Source organism: Megascapheus bottae, chromosome 2 (assembly GCF_031878675.1).
Source record: "Megascapheus bottae isolate mThoBot1 chromosome 2, mThoBot2.hap1, whole genome shotgun sequence".
Taxonomy (NCBI): Eukaryota; Metazoa; Chordata; class Mammalia; order Rodentia; family Geomyidae; genus Megascapheus; species Megascapheus bottae.
The window spans coordinates 69935775-69953425 of NC_143510.1; the positions used below are offsets into that span (position 1 = coordinate 69935775).

General features: G+C 35.5%; 1 protein-coding gene across 1 annotated transcript in view; it reads left to right on the forward strand.

The window, feature by feature from the left end:
• Tmtc2 (transmembrane O-mannosyltransferase targeting cadherins 2) overlaps nt 1–17651 on the forward strand; it is a 336278-nt gene that overhangs the window by 206085 nt on the left and 112542 nt on the right. The window contains exons 5-7 of the mRNA XM_090328335.1: nt 14078–14163; nt 14825–15009; nt 16590–16668. Coding sequence (XP_090184461.1) covers nt 14078–14163; nt 14825–15009; nt 16590–16668 — 350 coding nt within the window. The remainder of the gene's footprint in view (nt 1–14077; nt 14164–14824; nt 15010–16589; nt 16669–17651) is intronic.

The window sequence follows — 17651 nt, forward strand, 5'->3', positions numbered from 1 at the left end:
TGGCCTTGTAATACCAGTTTTCTTCCAGTGCTCATTTCACATATATTTTGGAAAAAGAAAAATAAACAGAACAGTCAACATCTTATTTTTCTCAATCTCATATAAATTTACCTGGGTTTTTTTATTTTCATTTTTGTTAGTGATGGTGATAATATCTAGGATTGGATGCTGATATGCAAGCTTTCTAATACAGCTGTTCACAGGGCCTTTTAGAAGTTGTTTTTCCTTTAATGAGATTATAAATTACTTCACTTTGGATGTAATTTGAAGTCTTTAATTTACAATTTTGTCACTGGATGTCTTGATAAATTATAAAAACATATAGACTTGTTTTAAAAGCTCTGATGTTGACTTTTGTATAATAAATTTTCAGAATCAAACAATTGATCCATTGTTCAGCAAATTACATGGTCAGATTTTATAAATAGATACTTGGCTTTCAACCTTTTAACTGTATGAATCACCTGAAGTAGAATTGATTTTCTTTTTGGCTAAAAAAATAGTTGATGTCCTTTCATTGTTGTTATATACTTGCCTCAATCAGTTTCTTCCAAGTGGTATTTAAATAGGAAATTCAATAGAATATTGACTGCTATATTAGACTTTTAAGTTTCAGAAGGCAGATCATAAATTTAATGTGTGAAATCAATTCTTGATCATCTTACCTAATGAAGAGACCATTTCCTTGGATAGTAGAGATTTTGCCATCATAAATTATCTGTCCTTTTTTTTTGTTCTAGGTTGTAAGAATCTCATTAAATATCTAATCTGAGACACTCGAAAGGGATAAATAAAATACACTAATAAGCATAGGGATTTTTTAAAAATGGGCAGTAATGCATAAATCCAGGAGATAGTTCTCTGCAAGAGCAGCACTTCTGACAAAGGTCAAGAGCATAAAAGAGAAAGACTAAAACCCTACTGTTGTATGAGATTTAGTTTACGATTTTGAGGATTTGTATACTATATAATTCACTTAACAAAATTAGCTTTAAATATCAAAGCAAAAACAATAAGATTCTCTCTAGATATGCTAAAAAGGCATTTGACTGGCATGTTCATCAGGAAGTAAAATTAAATCAAATGCCTATAACTCACACCTGTAATCCTAGGATTAGGAAGCTGAGTTCAAGGGATTACAGTTCAAAGCCAGCCCAGGAAATAGAGCTTTGTCTCAAGGAACCTAGCCCCTGTAGACACACCTAACCTTTATTACATAATTGTTTTGTGGTGTGTGCGTGTGCGTGTGTGTGTGTGTGTGTGTGTGTGTGTGTGTGTACCCGTGTGCCTGTGTGCATATGTGCACATCCCAGCCTCTTGAGTAGGTAGGATAAAAGGAGTGAGTACTTGGCTAGCAAATGCTTTTGGGTAGAACTAAATCAAATAATATACTTCATCGTCATTCAGTGTCTAGCCATAGGAACTACATATTGTAGTTCTGTTGTCTGGCTTTGCCTTTTACAGTAAACCCCCAAAGTAACATTTATGGAAATCAGTATCCTTTTGGAAATTGGAGCCTGTCTAAGACAAGGAGACTGAAGTGTTCCTATGCTCATTTGAGCCATGGGTTTCTTATTACAAAGTTTGTAACAAAATGGCACCATTAAAGTCCTGGTTTCTCTATTAGCAATATTTATTCATTGCTCTACTGAATGGGTTAAACTCTTCTCCACATTGGAAAAAGTGACGAGATGCATTTTTTTCTGAAATCTCATTAAAAAGTCTTTAATTTTTATATTCATTTTTGTCCATAGCACTGTAGATAAATGGACATGCCATTTGTAAAGAAGTTCATAATAACATCCTGTTTCAATGCTACTAGTTTAGTTTAACTTTTAAACTGATTGAAAGTTGCTTAATGGCCAGAAACTGCTTTGCTGTTATTCTTCCTAAAATTATGTTCCTATGGACAATGCAAGCGGATGTGCAACATAATTTCAAGTAAATTAACTTGTTTCCTCTGAAGGAGGTTTTTACAGTATGAATGAATATCTTTTGTCCCTCTGCTCCCGAAGAAAAATGAACAGATGTACATTTGCTACTTGCATAGTTCCAATCAGTCCTCTGCAGATTTCCAATTACTGTGACTTAAGAATTACTTTCTAGACACTCTAGAAATTATAGTAATAGTATCATCCACTTAATTTATTGTCTCTGCTATACAGAACATAACTAAGGATTTGCTTATATGATGGAAAAATTCTTATATTGTAATTGACTTTGGAGTACACTGGATATTTAGATGTTAATGAATTTTATATATGGATATGTCATCTGATGCTTATTTTTTAGATTATGTATTATTGTTACAGAATAACATGTTAATTCCATGGCTGAATATCTTCCCTATTACTTACCTCTCTCAATTAAGTTTCTTTGATTGAATTGACTTACACTTGCTCTGATAAGGCCTCTAAGCTAGCCTTATGTATATAGCAGTCCTTTGCCACTTTTCCTCTGGGCCCTTATTAGTGTACACGTGGTAGTGTTAGATGGCAGTTATCTTAATTACTGGTCTGTTCCACCTATCATCGGAAGAAGGAGAGTCATGTCCACCTTTAAAATTGCTCCTTATTATTCCAGCAGAAAGATGCAGGCAGTTATTTTTTGAGAGAGTTCGAATTCTAGGTTAAGTGAATAATCCAGGCTATTATGAACTTTATAGAGATTGGGCTTTACCAACATTTGTAGTCTATGAATAACTTTCTTTGTTTAAAAAGTAGTTTTATGTTTCTTCTATTTTTTACTGAACATTTGCTTGTTAGAAGGAAAAAGTCTCTAAAATCTTCAAAGCTTTCGTGGATAGTGCCAGCGTGCTAGGCAAAGTGTGTCTTCAATCTCCTGTAACTTCAGAGTCAAACTTTGATCAAAAGCAAAAACAGAAGGCTTAAAAAGACAAATAATTCAGCCAGTTCTTCTGCCCTGTTTTATTTTTAAGTGTGAATTCCTCATGGTTAAAGGTTTTTCTAATATAAAACCATTCTCTTTATTAAACACAAAGGTAGGTTGAAAGAAAAGAGAATAAAAGTAAGTGCTGTTGAAAGTATTCACCTAGTTTCTCAGTCTAAAATCTTCTAAAACTGTATATATTTTCTCCTATTTTTTGTGCCATTTCTTTATTTTTAGCTACCAAGGTACCTCCCGTTTTCACAGCCAGAGACTTCAAATGCTGAAGAGAGGTGCACTGATCCTAGCACTTTCTTTTTAATATCTAAGCTGATTGAATGAACAACACTATCCTTCACCAAAATTCAACAAGCAAATCCACTTTTAGAAATAGTGTTACAAATGTTTCCTTCTATTCTTTGAAGACTACTTTAGGAAAGGTCTGTGAGTGAATGGATTGTTTCTAGTTTTATACACACACACACACACACACACACACACACACACACACACACACACACACACATTTATATACCCCTCCCGTTGGTCGGGAGATATATGATACCTCTTCCTCTTTTGTAATTCACTGCTTCAACTGCAGACTTTTGTTGGAGCTCTGCTGTTAAGGGACAAAGAAAACACCCACTTTGTTGAATATTTATGTTTAAAGTGAGTACTTTGTACTAAATCATTGTATGCCTGAAGGGACTCTCTTTAACACAAATTATAACTGTATCTGTGATGGAATCAGGCTATGATGGATGTTTTCTTTTTTCTCCTTCCCTCCCTTCCCTCCTTCCCTCCCTCCCTCCCTCCCTCCCTCCCTCCCTCCCTCCCTTCCTTCCTTCCACAGTATTCAGCTGAGTGTGCTGATTCCTGAGAAATCCACAAATGTAGTTGCTAGGTTTTTTTTTTTTTTTTTTTTTTTTTTTTTTTTTTTTTTTTGTGGGTTTGAACTCGGCCTGGGTGCTGTTCCTGAGCTCTTCAGCTCAAGGCAACCACCCTACCCTTGAACCAAACTCCACCTCCTGTTTTCTAGAGGCTAATTGGAAATGAGTCCTTTTGTGCCTGGGCTGGCTTTGAGCCTTGATTCTCAGAGGTCAGCCTCCTGAGTAGCTAGGATTACTAGGTGTGAGCCACTGGGCACAGTTGCTAGAATTTTTTGTTTTGTTTTCCACTCTGCCTGAAGAGTGAGTGCTTTTGGTTTCTCACTAATGCATTTCTCACTAATGTATTTCATACTACATCATAATATCCTCTACCTTCAGCTTGAGACTGCTTCTTATCTTCATCTTAAAACATTTCTGTTATTGTAGAATTGATATACAGAGGGGTTACAGATTCAAGTAATGGCTACAATTATTTTTGAATCATGAACCCCTTCCCTCACTGTCCCTGCCTTTCCCTCCTTTTCTCCACAAGGTGTACAGTTGTACAGTTCATTCTCTACGTAGTGTTTAGCGAGTACCGCTGTTGAGACTGCTTTTTAAGCTCAACAGCGGTGATTTCAAAACTTATTTCAAATAAAATAAATGAATAAACAAATTAACAATCTGATGTCATTAAGTTTTACTAGGCAAGATAGTCCTCAGGCTTATGCCTTAGGAGATTATTTGCAGAAATTGTGTACAAAGAGTTATTTTTCTTTCAAGAATTCACAAAACAACTAAACATCCATGTTGCACAATTACTATGAGGAGCAAATTTAAGCAATAAATGCTTATGTAGGTTTGTATTAAATGATTGGTGGTTTAATTTGTGTGAAATGCTTTTCATGATTTAATTTTACTTGCCTAAAATCAAAGATTTCTCCTAAAGAATGAACAACAAAAAATCTTGGAAGAGATTTGAGTGTGATTACAGTATACACAGTACACACACACACACACACACACACACACGCACACACACACACCAGGACCGTATTTATTTTCATGGGGAAAGAAAGAAAAATTTCCTTTTACAGCAATTTAATTCTTCATTTTCATGGGCCTTGAAGACACCTTGATGAAATATTTTGGAACATGGTCTTTTATATTATGTCAACTTGGGTTTAAATCTTCCATTTATTAGTCCTATGTCTGATTTTGGTCAAATTGTTGATTGTTATACATCATCTATAATATTAGGTTAGTATTATCATTGAAAACTAAGTCAAATATACTTAGAAAGTTCCTATTCTTATACATTAATAAAAAGTAAAAGAAATTAGATGTAAATTTTCTTATATTTCTAAATGTTTTCTGGTGCCTTTATGGAGATATGCTTTTATTCACTGGCCAATATTTCTACAAAAAGATGTTTGTTTGTTTCGTTCCCAACAAATATCTTCATGATGGGTACAATGCACTTTTAGGTGAAACAGAGACTGACCTTGCCGTTTAAATAAAATCCAGAGACAAGGTGAAGAACAGGGAAAGATTTCTTTTATGGTGCAGGCATACCATGAGAACATAGCATGTGGGCCTCTCTGAAGCCTTTGTTGGAGCACAGACATGAACTATACATTTAAATAGACTTCAAAGTGTGGCAGGAGAAGAGAGGCTCACATATTAATTAAACAGTTCTGTTCAAAGTATGGTCTTGTTGACCATTATTTCAGTTCCTGTTTTGGGAGGAGTTCCAGCAAGGTCATTACTAGTCCCATTACTGGTTTGGGTAAACAACCATTGCATAGTCAGTGAGTGGTCTGTCCTGAGTAAGATCTGTTGTTCCTTAAGGGTAGTTTCTGGTTTCCTGTCTTGTTGATGGTATTCATTAGCCAGGTCTTTCCCAGATTGTCTGATGACTGTGAAATGACTGTTGAGAAAATGACTTAGGTCAGAGACATGTACAATATGAGGCTTTTTAGTTAATCCATGGACCTAGACTAACTAGCTTTTATCCACCACTTACATTGGAGGATGCAGCTTATAAATGCTTGGGGCAAGTAAGAAACGCTGTTACACTGAGAAGAACGTTTATATATAAAGAAAGAGAGAAATGTGTGGATTCTCATGACAATGGAACACTAGTTTGTGAATTAAAGAGAAAGAGCATTATTAATGTTTTAGCTGATAGTTGAAATCTAGTGCCAATGAACCAAAATAGAATGGAAAAGCACTGGATATGAATTCTGATATCTCCAAATGTTAATCACAACTTGAGTCTTTTCCACTGTGTTAGAAAGGACACATTAACACCACTTCCTTTCATTCTCATATCTGTAATATTTTTTTGCTAATTGTAAGATTGGAATGAAACACTATGGAAGACATACTATCATAAAACCATCCAGAATTAATTTTTTCTCATGTTCTATTGAAGACATTTTAGGAGAATATACTCATGCGTATTATTACTTTTGTCAGGTAGAAGAAAATGTAGACTTAATATATTCATAAAAACAGGCATGAAGATGATTATTAATATATGAATATAAACTATAGTTTTATGAACTGTAGATCCAATAATAACTAAAACTGTGATTTGGTTATGTTGCTTAGCCATTTTCACTTTAGACTTCTATTTTAAAATGGGTGTGTCTTTGAACATACTGTCAGAATTAAAATAGTAATCACTAAGAATTTTATTTTTATTTTTATTTATTATTTTTTGCCAGTCCTAGGCTTGAGCTCAGGGCCTGAGCATAGTCCTTGGACTTTCTCAAGGCTAGAGATCTACCACTTGAGCCTCAGCATCACTTCCAGCATTTTTCTATGTATGTGGTACCAAGGAATTGAACCCGGGTCTTCGTGCATGCTAGGCAAGCATTAACCACTAGGCCAAACTCCCGGCCCAAGAATTTTATTTAGAACATGTCTGAGTAGAAATTTACTAACATAGGATATAATTAATTGATGAGATTCCATCCTGTCAATTCTGCATCCGAAGAGAGACCTCATGGATATTTTTGCCTGCTCTAGATTTGAACTGGAATCGTCAGATCTTAACCTCCTGAGTGGCTAGGATTACAGTTGTGAGTTACAACTGTAGTTGTGAGTTAGAGTAGATTTTTTTTCCTTTTTCCTTTTTATCTCCTTCCTCCCTTCCTTCCTTCCTTCCTTCCTTCCTTCCTTCCTTCCTTCCTTCCTTCCTTCTTTCCTTCCTTTCCTTTCTCTCTTTCTCTCTTTTCTTTCTCTCTCTCTCTCTTTCTCTCTCTTCTTTATTTCCTTCCTTCCTTCTTTCCTTCCCTCACCCCCTTTGTTGCGTATCCATCGTTAAGCGGTCTGGGTCAAAATGTGGTGTTGTATATTAGTATCTCAGTTCCAGTTTAGCAAGGTGGTTTGATGGAATTCTTGCTTTAGCAGAAAATCAAGTTTCCAAGAGATCATTTCCTGCATGAGGGTGATCACATCATGGGGTAGTGTGTCCACAAAACTGCTGTTTGGGTATGCAGAGCAACTATTGGCTTATGACTAACTGGGGATTTCTAGACACCTTTTCTGGAAAGGGAGTGTTTAGAACAGGTCATTGTTAAAGCCACAGTAGATACATCATTTATTCTGACCTTTATGTCTTTACTTCTGCTGATCTTTGTGCCTTGAAGGAGGGGAGATAAGCTAGGTATCAGCTCTATTTAGAGAGACAATCTTTGAATGACTGACAGGTCTACATTCAGATGTAAGCAGAACCTGAACCCAAAGTTTTAAGAAAAAGGAGACCCATACAAAATGAGCTTTTTATCCTACTTTTACTTATCTGATGGACTCAAGTGAGGACTGAGTGCTTATTAATAAAGTCAGTTTTTAAGTACCTGCCACAACCGCACACTTTGTAGAACATTTCAGCTTTGGGTAGCTATCTATTAGAACCAAGTGCTTTCATTTATCTAGTTTATATGATGTGACAGTGTTTTTATTCTCCACCTTACTGATTCTGTTTTTTCTTCCTGCAGTGGAAGTACAGAGTAAAAAGAATCTACTCATCACAGCAATGGAATATAACCTTTCAAAAAATAGCACATCTCTTAATTTTTCATACAGCACAAATAGTATGTAATAACCAGAGTAACCCAGAGGTACTTTAAAATAAGTATCCATTTAATTTATTTATTACATTTTAATACAGATATATTAAGCATTATTCTCTTAAGTAGAAGTGATATGTTTACGTAAAATTCAGTAATTTGTAATTTATTTCATCTCTGAGTGCTTTTCTACCCAAAGCAATCCAATTAAACAAAGAAACATTGTTATCAGACTTTAAAAGCCAGTTTATTTTTTAAAAAATAAGAAAATAGTGATTTGTTTTTTTGGGGAAAAAAAACATGAGTAGGAGAATTCTTGTGCTTGTCCCTCAAATGCAAACTTTCTTAGTCTAAGGTGAGAAAAAAGGCCCAGAAACAAAGGATGGGAACAAAAAACACTTCATATTTAATCACTGAATCTCATTGAATCCTTTTTATAAAAATTGAACAACTTTCTTATTTCTCTTCTCCTTGATAATTTCTCTGAGTTTCTTCCTTTTAGAATTTGAGTATTGAGATTAATTAACATTTTTATAACTACTACTAATGTCATTATTCCTTTGGGCAAAGAGTAATAACTCTACCCACTCTGTGGTCCAAAAATTTAATTATAACCATTCCAATTTCATGCAGCCAGATACTCAAATGGTATCATTATAATTTAATATATCAATTCTAGATATGGTAGTTGCTTAGGCTCAACATTACTCAAAACTACACAATTCATTCTGTGTTAACTCAAATATAATTAAAAGATTTTTTTCTTAAAACTCCATGTGAGAATCATATTTGTTATATATTTGATAGTTTTATATAATTAAGAAAACTGGAAGGAACAACCAGTGGTTAATTGGCAAATGATTGGCAAGTATAAAAAGAAAGTCCAGGGATTTATAGTCATAGCCTGCTAGAATGATTTTAACTCAGTTTCCTGGCCTCAGTTTACTTTCTAATGCACTGTCTTTTTACCTGTCTGGTAGGAAAGAGAAGGCTAAAGAGTATGGACTATGTACTTCCAGTCCTTTTGTAGAGCTGCCCTGAGGTAATGCTGTATGTCACTGTATAATATGTTAGCCTTGTAAGCAGAATGGGCAGCAATATGGATCATTAATCTCTTTTTATGTATTATTTTTATTGTAATTAATAGAAGTGTTACATTGTATTTGCCAGATAGAAGGTGAATTACTTCACAAACATTGATACCCCTTCTCATGTTTTTGTCCCCATTTTCCTCTCCCCACCCCCTCACCTCATCTTGTTTTTCCACCTTTTCTATCCTATTTCAAAAAAACAAATAAACAGATATACAATATACCAGTTAACAAGGTAAGATACTGTAAAAATATGAGATAAACAAGGGACAGAAAAAGAGATGAGAAATAACAAAATACATTAGGAACAATATTCAGTGAAGGCCTAACACAGTGCCAGTTGCATATGAGATACAGGTTTTCTCAGCTGTTACTCTGTGCTTTGGAAATATTGTATTTCCAGAAATCAAGTATCTCATCTTATTTATAGTCTCTGTATTTACAAAGAACCTTCAGTTTCATTCTACTTATTCCTAGTGTGTTCACATGACAGTTTTTGCCTGCAAGTTATGTAAGCAATTGTGGTTAAAAAATATATATGTCAAGGATGTTGCTTCCATTTGATAATAGGGATTAAAGATGTATTTTTCGAGGTGTCTTATTATAATTATTGTTAAAAATAGTCATAAATTTTTGAAAAAGCTGAGGAAATGCATCTGCAATAACATTTCGCACTTAAATTACATAGAAATCTCACTTTGAAGGGCTTTCACTAAGAAATTTAATTAGGAAATTTGGGTTAATGCAAAGTTCAAAATAAGACTTCTACTCGTGTTAATGGCTGTAGAGACCTTTCACTAGTATATGTATCTTAGGGGGGAAAATCAAAACTCTTACATTTATATATTTATGCGTGGATGGCACAACGTCTTAGTTTTGGACTTCCAGTGTATTTTAAAGGAAAAATAAAATGCAATTAAATTCAGACACATGTTTTAACTTAAAATTGGTAAAATACTTTATTCTGTAATTGAACTTTAAGGGTAATAAAACAGTGTGTGAAGTATTTGTGTTTATTGTATATAAACTTTGGAATTCATATTATTTTTTCTAGGAAATTGTAAGCCTAGTATCAAAACCTATTCTCAATAACACAGTCTTAACATTTCACTTGTCACGACACTTCACTTCCCCAATGCTTTCCCTGTACAGCTCATGTCATTTAATATTCCTGAAGACTGTTATTTTTGCCATTGTTATGCTGGAAAGAACAGAGGGAAGCCTGGACCGTGTATTTCCATGCCTATCATCCTAGCTACTCAGGAGGCTGAGAGATGAAGATCAGTGTTGATACTCTATATTACTAACTGTTAAGTGACTATTTCACTAGAGACCCTTCTGCGAAGGGTCTCTCTCTTTACTGAGAAGTAAAATACTACACATCCCAATAGATTAAGTCTACCTCACTAATTATAATTTAAAGATAAGAACGATTTCTTTTTTTTTTTTTTTTTTTGCCAGTCCTGGGCTTGAGCTCAGGGCCTGAGCACTGTCCTTGGACTTTCTCAAGGCTAGAACTCTACCACTTGAGCCTCAGCACCACTTCCTGCTTTTTCTATATATGTGGTACCAAGGAATCGAACCCGGGTCTTCATGCATGCTAGGCAAGCACTTTAACCACTAGGCCAAATTCCCGGCCCGATAAGAACGATTTCTTATTCATTTTTTGCCCAAAGGGTATTTTTAACTTCCTCTTAAGATATAACATGGGCCAGTTTATCTTACTTGAATGTAACTTCACATAAGATAGCTTGGTGGGACATTAAAAAATGTCCTTATTTTTAATGTGTGGAGGATTCAGAAGACTTTCTTGATGTGAAGTGCAAATAAACTATGTTTATTGATTTGTACGATTATATACAAGAGTTTGGAGTGACCAATAAGGGCCATATGACTGCCTTACATTTGGATCATTACCACTTGTGTGACCTCTTACATACTACTGGGTTTTTCTCCAGCTCAAGGTTCATCATGTATAAAATGGACCTTGTGGTATTAACCTGACATCACTGAGTATTATTATATGTAAACAAATTCACATTTGGTAAAAGTAGAGTGCTGTTATTTTTATGGTAACTGCTGATTTGTGAAGGAGTTCTATCCCCCTAGTCTATCTTCAGTAAAGTCAAATAATGAACTCTGTCAAGGTGGAAGGCAATAATGACAGAAGCCTAGTCTACCAGTGCTAGAAATGATTAAAATTCCACTTGAGCTTCCAAAATAACACTTCTCCTTTTTCAGTGTTACCAACATATGGCAGTGCAAAACAAAATTTGAGAGTCTTAAAACAAGAAGGTAATATGATCTAGTATTATACTGAATACTTTTATCTCTTCATAAATTTTCAAAGGAAAATTGCTCCAGTTCTGGCTTTCTTTGCTTTTTTTCAGTATCTTTTGAATATTTGTATTATTTGTAAATAGTTGTACAGAGTTACCTCCACAAACCATTTTATGAATGTACTGTGCCTTGATCAATGTCACATCTTTGATATTAACCCAAACCCTTTGAGTTAGTTGATCATCTGAATCCCCTTCTTTGTCATGTGACATTTCATCTGTGCTTTATGAACTTTGTCATTCCTGGGCCAAAGAGATGCTGGTCCACTATTTCCTAGTTTAGTCATTTCTATCATTTGTTTTCTTCTTCACCTTTCTTAGTAACTTTCTAGGTACACAAGAGGTGTCTCCTTCAAATTCACTTTTAGAGCAACTTAGTAGGTGTTAATTATTCACATTTTAAATATATTTACTAGTTCATACTTTACGTTCAATTAAATATTTACCCATTAAAAATCAGCTATGGTAGCCATTCACTCTGACTCTTCCCTTGCTGGTTTTATGTAGCTAATGTAAAAGCAGATACCTTAAATCAAACACTATCATTGTATACAATTCTGAAACCTAACCTGCTGTTTCATTCCATGGAGCGAGGTTACTCTTAAGTAGTCAGTGAGGACAGGGTTATGTAGGTGTGGTGATCATACTATTTATTATTCTGTCATTCCAATGGCTTATGAATTGGGAAGTGACAGAATAAAATATACCAGCCCTATGTATACCCATGAAGCTAGGTACATCCATTTACAGGGTTTATGAGCTTCAGGCACATCGTCAGAGATCTGTACCTATCCTCTTTGTGTTCATTCCATATTGCTTAATGGCATATTTGCCCTTTAGAAATGTAATTATGTAGAGACTAATTAGTGGGCTATTGCAGTGACTCAGGTGACTGAGAAGATAAAAAGGGCTCTGACATAGCCATAATGATGAACCTTCAGGGACAGAGGAAAAAACCTACAAAATGAGAACCAGTAAGCTTTGGAGACTTTATGAAGCATGTCCCTGTAAGTGAAGAATAAAGAGGTGATAATCAGGTTTCTCATTTTAGCAACTGAGGCAAATAATGGTGTTAATTACTGAGAAGATTTTTCCCCATCCATTTTTGGTTATTGCATTTATGTATTTACTTATCTTTAAGTGGGAGATTTTTTTCTTCAGTTTTTGGATATGTTCACTTTAGAATCACAGTAGAACTAATGTGGCCCAATCAACTCTTGAGAACAAACCAGGGTATCAGGAGAAAACTCATTGCTCCAGGATTGAAAGCAGTGAACAAGTACAGGGACTACATTGTATATTATATTATACACAGACAAGAAAATCCTGTGAAGTACTGGCATCCTTTAAAGGACTAAATGAAGATGTACTTTCTTCTTCATTCTGTACAGGATGGTGTCAAAAATGGAAAAGACTGGTTTCTCAAAGCCAAGAAAAAACAAAAGCTAAATAAAGTCAGTTATCCCTCTTTAAGGGATTTGATCGTTGATATGATTTTATACAGGGACTTCAGGGAACAGAACCTCAAAGAAATTTAGGGGTAAATAGGACTTGATGTACCACTGATAACTCTTTGAAGAATTCTGACATCGAAGGAAAGAAATATTAATTATGAATGGTATTTTTGAGTTTTTATACCTGCATTCTTCCCCTTTATGTGAAGAGGAATATAAGTATTTTTATATAATATATGTTTGTAAGGTACATATTGATTATGAGAGAATGTGGCAATGGGTAGAAAAAGGATAGGGAAAATATAGTCAAAATATTTAGTGTACAGATAAAAGTAGAACCAGATAAACTTGAGGGGATTGGTGGAGTTGGTAAAGATTTGGGAAAAGAACAAATTGAGAGGGAACCATTGAGATGCAATGTACTGTAAAAACAAAAGTCTGAGTTGAAATCCCCTTTTTGTACCACTACTCAAAGATAATAAAAATGTATTTTAAAGAAGAAAACAGGACTAGATTAAAATTCCTCTGTGAGAGTTTTTTAAAAACTAAGTTCAGTTCCCTGACATTTTGTTTTTATAGACATAATTGTAATTAATATTTATTTAGGTCATGTGGAGCAGATCTAGTAGGACTGGAATAAAATAGGGACTAGAATTTAAGAAGCCTCCTTGGGCGGCCAGCAGTGTCAAAGGGTCTGAAGAGAAAGATGTGTTTTACAACAGTCAGCTGAAATTTACGTGGTATTCTGAAATTCGACCTTACTTGACTACATCCAGGGAGCACATAAATAGCAGTGTAGATGGCTTTCAGTTATTTGTTCCTTTATGGCATCTGATTAAATTCTGTCTCTCTTTGTTGTTGACCCAGACTGTCCTTTCGGAGAGGCATGGACAAATATTTCCTGAGCAGCAGCTAGTGAGGGAGGCAGCTCATGTTTCCCTGTGTATATCATTGCCTTAGACAGCTTTCCTTTATGAAAGTGATGAGAAAACGTGCATGCTCCTCAAAGACATCCAGGTGGTTAGTAACTCTAGTGGGAGAGAAGTGTGGCTAAGGAGGGGAAAGTTCAGTGGAAGGGAAGGTCTGGCGGGTGGGCGAGGGGGGGGGTAGTTAAGTGGAAGGGAATGTGGGGGGGTGGAGAATGTTTTCATACTTTCCAATGGAACATAAATGGAAACTGATAGCTGCATTGTATCATCTCTCCTGAAGAATTATTTCCTCCCATTTAGAGAGTTTTTTTGGGGGTGGTGGTGGATAGAATTAGGTCACTATTTTAATTGTTGGCATATGAAGATATACGTTGTGGTTTTGTGTATAGTAATGGAGACATGTCTCGGGATTTCTCTTTTTCTCATGCAGAGGACTACTTCTCCAAGAGAATGGCAGGTTTGCGGAAGCCTTACATTATTACAAACTGGCCATCGGGAGTAGGCCTACCCTGGCTTGTAAGTACTAGTCAAATTTTGAATTAAAGAAAAATATTATTTTAATTTTCCATTTGTGAAGATTACCTTTGGAACATAGAGAAAATGTGATATTATTATTATTTTATTTTTTTTTATCATTTCTGGGGCTTGAATTCAGGGCCTGAGCACTCTCCTCAAGCATCTTTGTCCTCAAGACTTATACTCTACCACTTGAACCACAGCACCACTTTTTTTTTTCTGTAGTTTATCAGAGATGAAGTCTCTCAGAGACTTTTCGCCTGGGCTGGCTTTGAACCATCATCTCAGCCTCCTGAGCAGCTAGGATTACAGGTGTGAGGCACCAGCCTCCAGCTTTATTGATAAACATATCTTGCTCAAATCCACATTTTTATTCCATCTCCTTTCTAAAAAAATATGTTTTCCAATAGCTGGAACTTTGATTCAACTTGATTTTAAGCTGAAAAGCTTTGGGGGTTCTGTGGAAGGAAAGATCATGTTATTAGTATTTTCAGAGAGTCTTGTGGTTCACTTCTACCATTGTGAATCTTGTATTTTTTCTACAGGTATTTATTTCTAGTTTTATTTTTCACATCAGTGGAGTAACTAACACAAAGTAAAGGTCCTCTAGAGGTCTGTCATCATGTCACTCTTCTCTTCCTGTCTATTTTTCCCTCCTCAGCTGCATATTTAAACACTGGCATTATTCTGATGAACCAAGGAAAAACAGAAGAGGCCCGGCGGACATTCCTTAAGTGTTCAGAAATTCCAGATGAGAACCTAAAGGATCCTCATGCACACAAAAGCTCAGTGACCAGTTGTCTCTACAACCTGGGGAAACTCTACCATGAGCAAGGCCGCTATGAGGTCTGGAATCATCTTCTGTTTTGTTTTCTGTTTTTTTTTCTTCTTCTTCTTCTTTTTTTTTTTTTCTCAGTCAATCTCTGTTTTCAAGTTTACAGCCTCATGGCAGGGCCATAAAACCCTAGGACGCATTTACATACAAAGGGTTTCTTGATCAAATTTGTTTGGAAACACAGCAACAACAACAAATTTCTACTAGTATGTGTTTTCTCTTCCTGTGATTTTCTTCAGAGGAATTGTATTATAGCATGTATTGTGAATGTACAAGGAAGGGAAATTGCAAAGCATTGTTGCCCAACTTTCTCTTTTCAAAAGTACTTTGATTTTTATGGCCCGACCCAGTTTCTATAATTGTCACCCAGTGTCTTCCCTTGTAGAGAGAAAGCATGCCTTCAGGTGACCCTTCTTGCCTTCTCTTCTTCAAACTTGTTCCTGCTCTGACCCACCAAGCCCATACCTGCACATTCTTACACAGCATGCTAGGACTGCACTGTACTATAAGGATGAAGATACAAATTTGAAAATAATTTCTCATCCTTTCAGTAGGATTCACCAGTTAGAAGATTTGTTGGCTTGTGTTTTATTAAATCTCACTGGGTTGCTTGAGTTAAATGTTTCTAGACTTTAGGTGATTAATGATCAACTTCCAAGTATGATTTTTTTGTGTGCCATTCCATTGATTTGTCTGTATGAAGAACTATAAAATCTATATTAAAAGAACATTTCTAATATTCAGTTTTGTTGATCTACATGTTTATATGGCATTCTGCACTGGGCTGAGTTCTCATTTTTGGAATTAAGGCAGTGTATTCTCACAGAATGGCTCAATTATGTTTTTCTACTGAACCATTTAGAAATGACAGTGGATAGTTTTTTCATATATTTTTTATTGCACTTAATAGAAGGGTTACATTATATTCACCAGATAGAAGGTGCATTACTTCAGAAACCTTGATATCCTTTCTCATGCCTTGGTCACCATTTTCCTCCCCCCACTCCCACCCCTCATCTTGTTTTCCTCCCTTCCCTCTGCGATTTCAAATAACAAAATAAACATATATAAAATATATCAGATAACAAGATGGAATACTGTAACAATATGAGATAACCAAGGGACAGCAAAAGAGATGAGATATAACATAGTACATTAAGGACAACAATCACTCATTATATGGCTTTTGTTTCTATATCCTGGAGGTCCTTTCATTTAGCATTATCCTATATGGCCTTATGTATCTAGATTTTGTTCTATTGTAAATCTCTGCTAGGAGAGCCCAAGGTTTCTACTGATTATGACAAATGAGGGAAACCATTGAGCCTATGTTCCTTTGAGTCTGCCTTACTTCACTTAATATCACTTTTTCTAAGTCTTTCCATTTCCTTGCAAATGGGGTGATGTCGTTCCTTTCTGACAGCAGCATAGAAATCCATTGTGTATAAATACCACATCGTGTTGATTCACTCATCAGACAGTGGATAGTTTTAAGTTTGGAGGAATTTGTTATTTTCTTACTTTCAGTGAATATCTCTGTACTTTGGTGAAAATTTATCTGTTTTGTGTTTTTTTTGTCTTCTTAAATTAGGAAGCCTTGAGTGTATATAAGGAAGCAATTCAGAAAATGCCAAGGCAATTTGCTCCACAAAGCTTGTACAACATGATGGGTAAGCAAAACATTTCTATTTTACTTGATACTGTGGAGAAGTGAGAACTTGTGCTTGTGTTACATGATTGCACTACTCATAAAGATTCCCTGCTCACATTGGAGTGTCATATCCAAATTCTGACAGAGAGTATTTGTGCTGATATGAGAAATGAGAAATAAATGCATTAACACAGAAGTTATCAGCACAGTGTCTAGGCCTTAAGAATTATTGCAGTTGGCTCTCAAAATAATTTAGAGTCTAAGAATTAGCCAGATTCTAGAGAATGAGAGTATCTTTTTTTTTTTGGTCAGTCATGGGGCTTGAACTCTGGGCCCAGGAACTGGTCCTGAGCTCTTCAGCTCAAGGCTAGACTCTACCCCTTGAACCACAGTGCCACTTTTGGTTTTCTGGTGGCTAATTGGAGATAAGAGTTTCATCAACTTTTGTGCCCATGCTGGCTTTGAACCTTAGTCCTCAGATCTCAGCCTCCTGAGTAGCTAGTTTTACAGGCATGATCCACTCTTGCCCAATGAGAGTATCTTATACATATGTGTAAATTTTCTCATGCTTACAGTAACATAAAATGCATAGTCATTTCAATATATTTATATACTTCATGTTATTTTCTTCATGAGAAAACTCTTGGGGCTAGGAGTATGGCCTAGGAGAGTGCTTGCCTATTATGCACAAAGCCCTGGGCTTGATTCCTTGGTACCACATATAAAGGAAAATCTGGAAGTGGTCTGTGGTTCAAGTGGTAGAGTGCTAGTCTGTAGAAAGTTCAAGGACGGTGCCCTAAGCCCTGAGTTCAAGCCCTAAGACCGGCAAAAAAATCTTAACATTAAACTTGCAGTGGTATAGAAACTCATGAACTTTGGTGCATATGAAAGATAATAACAGAGCAAACTTCTGTTGCTTTCAATAATCAGGCCTTGGATTCCAGTATGTTTTGTGCAGAGTAATACTTGAGAGTAAATTGAGATGGTAAAGATGTTAAATAA